A 13,350-nucleotide genomic window follows, 5' to 3' on the forward strand; every position below is an offset into this window, starting at 1 on the left:
AATGTTGAGAATTAAAAGGCATAGTGGAACATTTTATCTCCACGTTTCTTTATTGGGAGACAAATGAGCATAAAAGAAACATTTAATGGCAGGTTTGAATAAACTTAATATAAATGTTTTGATGGGTCAATCTACATCTGCAGATGTGGAGGATTTCTTTCTGAGTCCTGATTTAAAGTGACGTCATTTTACTTGTCAGAGTGCAGACATTTTGGCTCCAAGTTGACATTTTTGTCATGGTTTTTTTTCCACACGTTGCTCAAAAGAGGCCTTTTGCTTTCTTCATGTTGAGTTGTTTCCAGGGGGGCAGGTTGGCAAACTGGTCCTTGGTGATCTCAAAGATGTGGCAGAAGTCCGAGTCGGTGAGGTACCTCTGGGAATGAAGAACATGGCTGAATGTCAAGTCCGATCTAGTCTGTGCTGCATTTACAAGAGAAAGCACTTCTACTTTTTCATACGCTTTGAACCCTGCGGCTTATCAAACAGTGCGGCTAATTTGATGTATTTTTCTTTGCTTGGTATTCAACAAATAGTTTGACACTGCAATGGTGTTATTGTTTGTGCTATGGCGGCATCTTTTCGATGAGTTTGTTTCAAAACCTTTTTCCTATTTTGTGCCTCGAACCCGAAATATATTCGGTTTTCTCTAGCCATCCATAGCGTTTTTTACTCGTTTGGATTCTTCATTCGTCACTCCAAGCAACATTTGTAAGTTTTACAATATAACTTAACAATTCTTACAATTACACACTATCGCAATGTAATCAAACTAACATCGTTAGCATGAGCTAATATGCTAACACATTTTCTTTTCGATGAATTTGCTCACTGCACGTGCTGCGGGTTCAAACGGGTTGCCTCGAACCCAAAGAATATCTGTTTTTTTCTAGCCATCCATAGCGTTACTACTCGTTTGGTTTAGTCACTCCAAGCAACACTTGTAAGTTTTACAATATAAATAACAATTCTTGCAATTACATGCTATCACAATGTAATCAAGCTAGCGTCGTTAACATTAGCTAATATGCTAACACATTTTCTTTTTGACGAGTTCGCTCACTGCACGTGCTGCGGGTTCAGAACGTGTTTCCCGTTTTGTGCCTCGAACCCGAAGTATATCTTTTTTCTTTTCTAGCCATCCATAGCGTTTTCATTCGTTTGGATTCTTCATTTGTCACTCCAAGCAACATTTGTAAGTTTTACAATAAAACTTAAACAATTCTTGTAATTACGTGCTATCGCAATATAATCAAGTTAGCGCCGTTAGCATTAGCTAATATGCTAACACATTTTCTTTTCAACTAGTTCGCTCACTGCTTGTGCTGCCGGTTCAAAAAGTTTTTCCCGTTTTGTGCCTCTAACCCGAAGTATGTCCAGTTTTCTCTAGCCATCCATAGCGGTTCTACTCATTTGGATTCTTCATTCATCACTCCAAGCAACATTTGAAAGTTTTACAATATAACTTAAACAATTCTTGCAATTAGATGCTATCGCAATGTAATCAAGCTAGCGTCGTTAGCATTAGCTAATATGCTGACACATTTTCTTATTGACAAGTTAGCTCACTGCACGTGCTGCGGGTTCAAAATGTTTTTCCTGTTTTGTGCCTCGAACCCAAAGTATCTCCGGTTTTCTCTAGCCAGCCATAGCGTTTCTACTCGTTTGGATTCTTCATTCGTCACTCCAAGCAACATTTGTTAAGTTTTACAATATCAATTTAAAAAAAAAATTATTGCTATCACAATGTAATCAAGCGTCGTTAGCATTAGCTAATATGCTAACACTTTTTCTTTTTGACGAGTTTTCTCACTGCATGTGCTGCAGGTTCAAAATGTTTTCCCCGTTTTGGGCCTCGAACCCTAGTATATCTGGTTTTCTCTAGCCATCCATAGCGTTTTTACTCGTTTGGATTCTTCATTTGTCGCTCCAAGCAACATTTTTAAGTTTTACATACAATATAACTTAAATAATTTTTGCAATTACATGCTAATATATTAGCATTAGCTAATATGCTAACACATTTTCTTTTCGACTAGTTCGCTCACTGCACGTGCTGCGTGTTCAAAACGTTTTTTCCTGTTTTGTGCCTTGAACTCGAAGTATGTCCGTTTTTTTCTGGCCATCCATAGCGTTTCTACTCGTTTGGATTCTTCATTCGTCACTCCAAGCAACAGTTGTAAGTTTTACAATAAAACTTAAAGGCCTACTGAAACCCACTACTACCAACCACGCAGTCTGATAGTTTATATATCAATGATGAAATCTTAACATTGCAACACATGCCAATACGGCCGGGTTAACTTATAAAGTGCAATTTTAAATTTCCCGCTAAACTTCCGGTTGGAAACGTCTATGTATGATGACGTATGCGCGTGACGTCACGACGGCAACGGAAGTATTCGTACCCAATGTGTCACCATACAAACTGCTCTGTTTTCATCGAACAATTCCACAGTATTCTGGACATCTGTGTTGGTGAATCTTTTGCAATTTGTTTAATGAACAATGGAGACTGCAAAGAAGAAAGTTGTAGGTGCGATCGGTGTATTAGCGGCTGGCTGTAGCAACACAACCAGGAGGTTGTGTTGTGTTTGAGCTGGATAGCAGACGCGCTACGGTGAGTCTAGCTTTGGCTTCCAAACATTTGATCGCTTGCCCGTACGTGCGTGTCGCTATGTGCATGTCACATACGTAACTTTGGGGAAATATATGTTTCTTGCCGACTCTGATGGCGGCCGGGGTGTCGTCGAAAGCTACAACGCCCGCCGCCGCTCCGTAGTTAGCTTCAATTGTTAAGCTTCGCCAAGCTGAAAATTATTAACCGTGTATTTACATGTTCATGGTTTAATAGTATTGTTGATCTTCTGTCCATCCTTCCAGTCAGGGTTTTTTAAAATTTTGTTTCTATCTACATTTGAGCCCGATGCTATCACGTTAGCTCTGTAGCTAAAGTGCGTCAACGATGTATTGTCGTGGAGATAAAAGTCACTGTGAATGTCCATTTCGCGTTCTCGACTCTCATTTTCAAGAGGATATAGTATCCAAGGTGGTTTAAAATACAAATCCGTGATCCACAATAGAAAAAGGAGAGTGTGTGGAATCCAATGAGACCTTGTACCTAAGTTACAGTCAGAGCGAAAAAAGATACACCCTGCACTGCCTCTCTAGTCCTTCACTCTAACGTTCCTCATCCACGAATCTTTCATCCTCGCTCAAATTAATGGGGTAATCATCGCTTTCTCGGTCCGAATCGCTCTCGCTCCATTGTAAACAACGGGGAATTGTGAGGAATCCTTCCTCCTGTGACGTCACGCTACTTCCGGCATAGGCAAGGCTTTTTTTTATCAGCGACCAAAAGTTGCGAAATTTATCGTCGTTGTTCTATACTAAATCCTTTCAGCAAAAATATGGCAATATCGCGAAATGATCAAGTATGACACATAGAATGGATCTGCTATCCCCGTTTGAATAAAAACATTTCATTTCAGTAGGCTTTTAAATAATTCTTGCAATTACATGCTATCGCAATTTAATCAGGTTAGCGTCGTTAGCATTAGCTAATATGCGAACACATTTTCTTTTTGACGAGTTTGCTCACTGCACGTGCTGCGGGTTCAAAATGTTTTTTTCCTGTTTTGGCCTCGAACCCGAAGTATATCCGGTTTTCTCTAGCCATCCATAGCGTTTTTACTCGTTTGGATTCTTTATTCGTCACTCCAAGCAACACTGGTTAAGTTTCACAATATAACCAAAACAATTCTTGCAATTACATGCTATCGCAATGTAATCAGGTTAGCGTCGTTAGCATTAGCTAATATGCTGACACATTTTCTGTTGAACGAGTTCGCTCACTGCACGTGCTGCGGGTTCATAACGTTTTTTCCTGTTTTGTGCCACGAACCCAAAGTACATTCGGTTCTCTCGAGCCAACCATGTGTATTTACTACAAGTGTCTGTGTTAGCATTAGCTAACTTACAACAGCGTTCCTTTTGTATGGTTTCAGTTTTACAAATTCTTGCAATTACGTGCTATCGCAATGTAATCAAGATAGCATCGTTAGCATTAGCTAATATGCTAACAGGTTTAACAGTGTCTGTGTTAGTAATATTAACTTACAATGGCGTTCTTTTTGTATTGTTTCACTTTCACAAATTCCTCACTAAATTCACTAATACGTCACCGTGGAGTTATTGAATCTGTTCAGCTGATTGAGAGCTAGCTTGTACAACTAGCGGGTCCATGACGATGACTTCTGTTTTGTTTGATCAGCCGTTTTACTGCCGTGTTACAGACAGCGTTTGGAAATAATTAAAGTATGTAAATAAATATGTGTAAATAACTCTTTTCACAAGGTAAATATCTGCGACTTATGTCAGGTGCGGCTTATATATGGAAAACATTTTTTTCTTTTAAAATCTAGTGGGTGTGGCTTATATAGTGATGTGTTGTAAAGTCGAGAGCAGGGTGCATGAGGCTGATACGGACTAAAGAGTACCTCCTTCTTGGTGGGATCAACGTCTCCTGGGAGCTCGCTGACAAGTTTGTTGACCAAAACTTCAGCAGGAAAACACTGAAAACTTTGATCACTTTCCCCGCAGCTTTGACCCTGTAAAGGTTCCAACATGTTGTCAGCCGGAACACACCTTTGTGTATTTGTGACATGGTGGTGTGTATTATTGTGACACGGTGGTGTGTATTATTGTGACACGGTGGTGTGTATTATTGTGACACGGTGGTGTGTATTATTGTGACACGGTGGTGTGTATTATTGTGACATGGTGGTGTGTATATTCATGACATGGTGGTGTGTATTATCGTGACATGGTGGTGTGTATTATCGTGACATGGTGGCGTGTATTATTGTGACATGGTGGTGTGTGTTATTGTGACATGGTGGCGTGTATTATTGTGACATGGTGGCGTGTATTATTGTGACATGGTGGTGTGTATTATCGTGACATGGTGGCGTGTATTATTGTGACATGGTGGTGTGTATTATTGTGACATGGTGGCGTGTATTATTGTGACATGGTGGCGTGTATTATTGTGACATGGTGGTGTGTATTATTGTGACACGGTGGTGTGTATTATTGTGACACGGTGGTGTGTATTATTGTGACACGGTGGTGTGTATTATTGTGACATGGTGGTGTGTATATTCATGACATGGTGGTGTGTATTATCGTGACATGGTGGTGTGTATTATCGTGACATGGTGGCGTGTATTATTGTGACATGGTGGTGTGTGTTATTGTGACATGGTGGCGTGTATTATTGTGACATGGTGGCGTGTATTATTGTGACATGGTGGTGTGTATTATCGTGACATGGTGGCGTGTATTATTGTGACATGGTGGTGTGTATTATTGTGACATGGTGGCGTGTATTGTGACATGGTGGCGTGTATTATTGTGACATGGTGGTGTGTATTATTGTGACATGGTGGTGTGTATTATTGTGACACGGTGGTGTGTATTATTGTGACACGGTGGTGTGTATTATTGTGACACGGTGGTGTGTATTATTGTGACATGGTGGTGTGTATATTCATGACATGGTGGTGTGTATTATCGTGACATGGTGGTGTGTATTATCGTGACATGGTGGCGTGTATTATTGTGACATGGTGGTGTGTGTTATTGTGACATGGTGGCGTGTATTATTGTGACATGGTGGCGTGTATTATTGTGACATGGTGGTGTGTATTATCGTGACATGGTGGCGTGTATTATTGTGACATGGTGGTGTGTATTATTGTGACATGGTGGCGTGTATTATTGTGACATGGTGGCGTGTATTATTGTGACATGGTGGTGTGTATTATTGTGACACGGTGGTGTGTATTATTGTGACACGGTGGTGTGTATTATTGTGACACGGTGGTGTGTATTATTGTGACATGGTGGTGTGTATATTCATGACATGGTGGTGTGTATTATCGTGACATGGTGGTGTGTATTATCGTGACATGGTGGCGTGTATTATTGTGACATGGTGGTGTGTGTTATTGTGACATGGTGGCGTGTATTATTGTGACATGGTGGCGTGTATTATTGTGACATGGTGGTGTGTATTATCGTGACATGGTGGCGTGTATTATTGTGACATGGTGGTGTGTATTATTGTGACATGGTGGCGTGTATTGTGACATGGTGGCGTGTATTATTGTGACATGGTGGTGTGTATTATTGTGACATGGTGGTGTGTATTATTGTGACACGGTGGTGTGTATTATTGTGACACGGTGGTGTGTATTATTGTGACACGGTGGTGTGTATTATTGTGACATGGTGGTGTGTATATTCATGACATGGTGGTGTGTATTATCGTGACATGGTGGTGTGTATTATCGTGACATGGTGGCGTGTATTATTGTGACATGGTGGTGTGTATTATTGTGACATGGTGGCGTGTATTATTGTGACATGGTGGCGTGTATTATTGTGACATGGTGGTGTGTATTATCGTGACATGGTGGCGTGTATTATTGTGACATGGTGGTGTGTATTATTGTGACATGGTGGCGTGTATTATTGTGACATGGTGGCGTGTATTATTGTGACATGGTGGTGTGTATTATCGTGACATGGTGGCGTGTATTATTGTGACATGGTGGTGTGTATTATTGTGACATGGTGGCGTGTATTATTGTGACATGGTGGCGTGTATTATTGTGACATGGTGGTGTGTATTATTGTGACATGGTGGTGTGTATTATCGTGACATGGTGGTGTGTATTATTGTGACATGGTGGCGTGTATTGTGACATGGTGGCGTGTATTATTGTGACATGGTGGCGTGTATTATTGTGACATGGTGGTGTGTATTATTGTGACATGGTGGTGTGTATTATCGTGACATGGTGGTGTGTATTATTGTGACATGGTGGCGTGTATTGTGACATGGTGGCGTGTATTATTGTGACATGGTGGTGTGTATTATTGTGACATGGTGGTGTGTATTATCGTGACATGGTGGTGTGTATTATTGTGACATGGTGGCGTGTATTGTGACATAGTGGTGTGTATTATTGTGACATGGTGGTGTGTATTATTGTGACATGGTGGTGTGTATTATCGTGACATGGTGGTGTGTATTATTGTGACATGGTCGCGAGCATTATTGTGACACGGTGGTGTGTATTATCGTGACACGGTGGCGTGTATTATCGTGACACGGTGGCGTATTATCGTGACACGGTGGTGTGTATTATCGTGACGCGGTGGTGAGTATTATCGTGACGTGGTGGTGTGTATTATCGTGACGTGGTGGTGTGTATTATCGTGACGTGGTGGTGTGTATTATCGTGACGCAGTGGTGTGTATTATCGTGACGCGGTGGTGTGTATTCGGTGGTGTGTATTATCGTGACGCGGTGGTGTGTATTATCGTGACGCGGTGGTGTGTATTATCGTGACGCGGTGGTGTGTATTATCGTGACGCGGTGGTGTGTATTATCGTGACGTGGTGGTGTGTATTATCGTGACATGGTGGTGTGTATTATCGTGACATGGTGGTGTGTATTATCGTGACATGGTGGTGTGTATTATCGTGACATGGTGGTGTGTATTGTTGTGACACTGTGGTGTGTATTATCGTGACACGGTGGTGTGTATTATTGTGACACGGTGGCGTGAATTATCGTGACACGGTGGTGTGTATTATTGTGACATGGTTGTGTGTATTATTGTGACATGGTGGTGTGTATTATCGTGACATGGTGGTGTGTATTATCGTGACATGGTGGTGTGTATTATTGTGACATGGTGACGTGTATTGTTGTGACACTGTGGTGTGTATTATCGTGACATGTTATTGTGACATGGTGGCGTGTATTATCGTGACACGGTTGTGTGTATTATTGTGACATGGTGGTGTGTATTATCGTGACATGGTGGTGTGTATTATCGTGACATGGTGGCGTGTATTATTGTGACATAGTGGCGTGTATTATCGTGACACGGCTGTGTGTATTATTGTGACATGGTTGTGTGTATTATTGTGACATGGTGGTGTGTATTATCGTGACATGGTGGTGTGTATTATCGTGACATGGTGGTGTGTATTATCGTGACACGGTGGTGTGTATTATCGTGACATGGTGGTGTGTATTATTGTGACATAGTGGTGTGTATTATTGTGACATGGTGGTGTGTATTATTGTGACATGGTGGTGTGTATTATTGTGACATGGTGGTGTGTATTATCGTGACATGGTGGTGTGTATTATCGTGACATGGTGGTGTGTATTATCGTGACATGGTGGTGTGTATTATCGTGACATGGTGGTGTGTATTATCGTGACATGGTGGTGTGTATTATCGTGACATGGTGTGTATTATCGTGACATGGTGGTGTGTATTATTGAGACATGGTGGTGTGTATTATTGTGACATGGTGGTGTGTATTATCGTGACATGGTGGTGTGTATTATCGTGACACGGTGGTGTGTATTATTGTGACATGGTGGTATGTATTATCGTGACACGGTTGTGTGTATTATTGTGACATGGTTGTGTGTATTATTGTGACATGGTGGTGTGTATTATCGTGACATGGTGGTATTATTGTGACATGGTGGTGTGTATTATCGTGACACGGTTGTGTGTATTATCGTGACATGGTGTGTATTATCGTGACATGGTGGTGTGTATTATTGAGACATGGTGGTGTGTATTATCGTGACATGGTGGCGTGTATTATCGTGACATGGTGGTGTGTATTATTGAGACATGGTGGTGTGTATTATTGTGACATGGTGGTGTGTATTATTGAGACATGGTGGTGTGTATTATTGTGACATGGTGGTATGTATTATTGTGACATGGTGGTGTGTATTATCGTGACATGGTGGTGTGTATTATTGTGACATGGTGGTGTGTATTATTGTGACATGGTGGTGTGTACGTACGTTTGCAGCTTTGACAGGACACGTCACATTCCCAAGTTCCTCTTTCAGCTGCTCGTAACTCTTACCCTCCTTCAAGAAAGTTACATGTAGATCATGAGGAGAAAAGTGGGACTCATCTATTAAACCTCCCAAGTACAGTAGTGTAGTAGACCTAAGTATTCATTAAGTACCACCATAATGACAACATTAAAGTACAGTAGTGTAGTAGACCTAAGTATTCATCAAGTACCACCATAATGACAACATTAAAGTACAGTAGTGTAGTAGACCTAAGTATTCATCAAGTACCACCATAATGACAACATTAAAGTACAGTAGTGTAGTAGACCTAAGTATTCATCAAGTACCACCATAATGACATTAAAATACAGTAGTGTAGTAGACTTAAGTATTCATCAAGTACCACCATAATGACAACATTAAAGTACAGTAGCGTAGTAGAACTAAGTATTCATCAAGTATAACCTTAATGACATTAAAGTACAGCAGTAGACCTAAGTATTCATCAAGTACCACCATAATGACAACATTAAAGTACAGTAGCATAGTAGAACTAAGTATTCATTCATCAAGTATAACCTTAATGACAACATTAAAGTACAGTAGCGTAGTAGAACTAAGTATTCATTCATCAAGTATAATCTTAATGACAACATTAAAGTACAGTAGCGTAGTAGAACTAAGTATTCATCAAGTACCACCATAATGACCAAGATTAAAACACAGTAGCGTAGTAGACCTAAGTACTCATTAAAAACAAGGCAGACGTTTCATTAACAAATATATTTTATATTTTTGGTCGCAGTTTGAACAGTAACACTGTGTTTGAATACAGCAAAATACAACACTGTACTTTAGTAAGTGATTCTATATGTAGTACACGTACCACAGTACCTGTATTAAAGGTTTGCGTGTACTAAAACCTGTGCAAACTTGATGGCGCAGGCACATCTGATCTACTAAAATTGTGAGCAGAGGATTTAGTCTCTTAAATGAGTAAAATAGAGAGTGCCTTCCATGTAGCACGTTTTGTTTTCATGAACATACAGAATATTTCAACACAATACTGGGGAGGAGGAGATGCAAATATCATGATTTAGCCTGTGATTTATCAGGACTAAAACTGTTCTGCGGCTGCTGTTTTGCGTCTATATTTAGCACGCTTGTGCTAACCAAGTTTCACTTGACAGTCTTAATAGATCAATAGTTATAGTTTGCACTCTATTTAGCACCTGTTATTTGGATCTTAGTAGATCAGGTCACAAAAGTGTGTACTTGTACTTACACTCCACTTAAAAGGGTCCCAGGCAGTAAACCAGCCGGTGAAGGTGAGAGGTTCAAATCCCTGCTTGACCAAGAGCACAGGTGTGTCTGGATCTCTGCCACCTGGGTGTGTGCGCAGGTACTCTTTACAGGTGAGCACCGCCTCTTTGCACTCCACCTTGTTGGCCTCCTTACCGATCCAAAGAAACACCTGAATGTGTACAATATGTACAATTATTTTATAATAACACCTGAGTGTTTAAAACATGTACAATTATTTCATAATAACACCTGAGTGTGTAAAATATTTAACATTATTTTATAATAACACCTGAGTGTGTAAAATATGTACAATTATTTCACAATGACACCTGAGTGTGTAAAACATGTACAATTAGTTCATAATAATACCTGTGTGTAAAATATTTAACATTATTTTATAATAACACCTGAGTGTGTAAAATATGTACAATGATTTCATACCACCACCTGAGTGTGTAAAATATAATAATAACACCTAGGTGTGTAAAATATGTACAATTATTTCATAATAACACCTAAATGTGTAAAATATAATAACACCTGAGTGTGTAAAATATGTACAATTATTTCATAATAACCTCTGAGTGTGTAAAATATAATAACACCTGAGTGTGTAAAATATGTACAATTATTTCATAATAACACCTGAGTGTTTAAAATATGTTACATTATTGTATAATAACACCCGTGTGTAAAATATGTAAAATTATTTCATAATAACACCTGAGTGTGTAAAATATAATAACACCTGAGTGTGTAAAATATGTACAATTATTTCATGATAACACCTGAATGTGTAAAATATAATAACACCTGAGTGTGTAAAATATGTACAATTATTTCATAATAACACCTGAGTGTTTAGAATATGTAACATTATTGTATAATAACACCCGAGTGTGTAAAATATGTACAATACGTACAATTGTCGGCTGGCGATTAGAGCGTTAGTTGTCGGCTGCTGATTAGAGCGCTAGTTGTGAGCTGGCGATTAGAGCACTAGTTGTCAGCTAGCAATTACCACTCTAGTTACCAGCTGGTCATTAGAGCGCTGGATGCCGGCTGGCGAGTAGAGCACTAGTTGTCGGCTGGCTATTAGAGCGCTAATTGTTGGTTGGCGATTAGAGCGCTAGTTGTCGGCTGGCGATTACAGCGCTAGTTTCCAGCTAGCTATAATTGGCACAAGACTTGGTCAGTATGGCACAGTTCCAAGTACCTCCAGGACCAGTCATGTAAAATACAACCATCATTTCATACGACTTATAGAAATATTTATAGAAATATTATCGACCCTGCATCGACCGTAAAGGTGGCTTCAATAGAGTAGTCCATGTACAGCTTTTGCCGCCATTTTGTCTGCAGTCAAGCAAGATGGCAACGGTGTTTGCATGAGTGCTGCTGGCACGAGAGAGCTGTGGTTCACTGAAGGAAACATTCACTCCAACGTGTATTTGCTGACCCTCCCCCCCTCACCTGGTCCCAGGTGTCCAGTAACATGACGTCGTCCTGGCTGAGGTCATCCTGCGTGAACTGGGTCACTTCGCTCACAATGAAGCGTCCGGACTTGTTGGAGCACTCGAAGAGGCGTGACTGGTGGTCCAGAACCGCCTGCTTCAGTCTGCGGGAAAACACAATAGCAGCTGCAGGCTTTGAATTATTTCCTGCCTTCTTTTACCTCTTGTCACACGCGTAGGGAGCTCTGCCTCCGACTATTTCCCAGAACTCCTCCGGCTCCTGACCCTCTGCAATGATCTCTGCGTGGATGCTGTGAGTCTTCTGTCCAATCATGGAGCTGATCTCCTTGGCCATGGCTCTCTCGTCTCCACTGGAGCCCTAAAGTTCAAGAAGTGTTTTTAAGGATCGTGTGACAGGAAGCTTCTCCTCCTTTCCTTCCCACACCACAGGTACAGTCCTTCCCTTCCCACGCCACAGGTACAGTCCTTCCCTTCCCTTCCCTTCCCACACCACAGGTACAGTCCTTCCCTTCCCTTCCCTTCCCACGCCACAGGTACAGTCCTTCCCTTCCCTTCCCACACCACACCACAGGTACAGTCCTTCCCTTCCCACGCCACAGGTACAGTCCTTCCCTTCCCACACCACAGGTACAGTCTCTCCCTTCCCTTCCCACACCACAGGTACAGTCCTTCCCTTCCCACACCACAGGTACAGTCTCTCCCTTCCCTTCCCACACCACAGGTACAGTATCTCCCTTCCCTTCCCACACCACAGGTACAGTCCTTCCCTTCCCACACCACAGGTACAGTCTCTCCCTTCCCTTCCCACACCACAGGTACAGTATCTCCCTTCCCTTCCCACACCACAGGTACAGTCCTTCCCTTCCCACACCACAGGTACAGTCTCTCCCTTCCCTTCCCACACCACAGGTACAGTCCTTCCCTTCCCACGCCACAGGTACAGCCTTTCCCTTCCCTTCCCACACCACAGGTACAGTCCTTCCCTTCCCACACCACAGGTACAGTCTCTCCCTTCCCTTCCCACACCACAGTTACAGTCCTTCCCACACCACACCACAGGTACGGTCCTTCCATTCCCTTCCCACACCACAGGTACAGTCCTTCCCACACCACACCACAGGCACAGTCCTTCCCTTCCCTTCCCACACCACAGGTACAGTCCTTCCCTTCCCTTCCCTTCCCACACCACAGGTACAGTCCTTCCCTTCCCACGCCACAGGTACAGTCCTTCCCTTCCCTTCCCACACCACACCACAGGTACAGTCCTTCCCTTCTCACGCCACAGGTACAGTCCTTCCCTTCCCACACCACAGGTACAGTCTCTCCCTTCCCTTCCCACACCACAGGTACAGTCCTTCCCTTCCCACACCACAGGTACAGTCTCTCCCTTCCCTTCCCACACCACAGGTACAGTATCTCCCTTCCCTTCCCACACCACAGGTACAGTCCTTCCCTTCCCACACAGTCCTTCCCTTCCCACACCACAGGTACAGTCTCTCCCTTCCCTTCCCACACCACAGGTACAGTCCTTCCCTTCCCACACCACAGGTACAGTCTCTCCCTTCCCTTCCCACACCACAGGTACAGTATCTCCCTTCCCTTCCCACACCACAGGTACAGTCCTTCCCTTCCCACACCACAGGTACAGTCTCTCCCTTC

General features: G+C 42.1%; 1 protein-coding gene across 2 annotated transcripts in view; it reads right to left on the minus strand.

Annotated features, from left to right (window-relative positions):
* Window positions 1-31: 31 nt before the first annotated feature.
* Window positions 32-13,350, minus strand: part of LOC133655447 (advillin-like) — a 55,234-nt gene continuing 41,915 nt past the window's right edge. For both annotated transcript variants that reach the window (XM_062055641.1, XM_062055650.1), the window contains exons 16-21: window positions 11,892-12,049; window positions 11,690-11,834; window positions 10,197-10,385; window positions 8,912-8,980; window positions 4,497-4,607; window positions 32-373 (exon numbers count right to left, since the gene is read on the minus strand). In XM_062055641.1, the coding sequence (XP_061911625.1) occupies window positions 260-373; window positions 4,497-4,607; window positions 8,912-8,980; window positions 10,197-10,385; window positions 11,690-11,834; window positions 11,892-12,049 (786 nt within the window). In that variant the 3' untranslated portion in view covers window positions 32-259. The remainder of the gene's footprint in view (window positions 374-4,496; window positions 4,608-8,911; window positions 8,981-10,196; window positions 10,386-11,689; window positions 11,835-11,891; window positions 12,050-13,350) is intronic.

This window comes from Entelurus aequoreus, linkage group LG01 (genome assembly GCF_033978785.1).
Source record: "Entelurus aequoreus isolate RoL-2023_Sb linkage group LG01, RoL_Eaeq_v1.1, whole genome shotgun sequence".
Classification (NCBI taxonomy): domain Eukaryota; kingdom Metazoa; phylum Chordata; class Actinopteri; order Syngnathiformes; family Syngnathidae; genus Entelurus; species Entelurus aequoreus.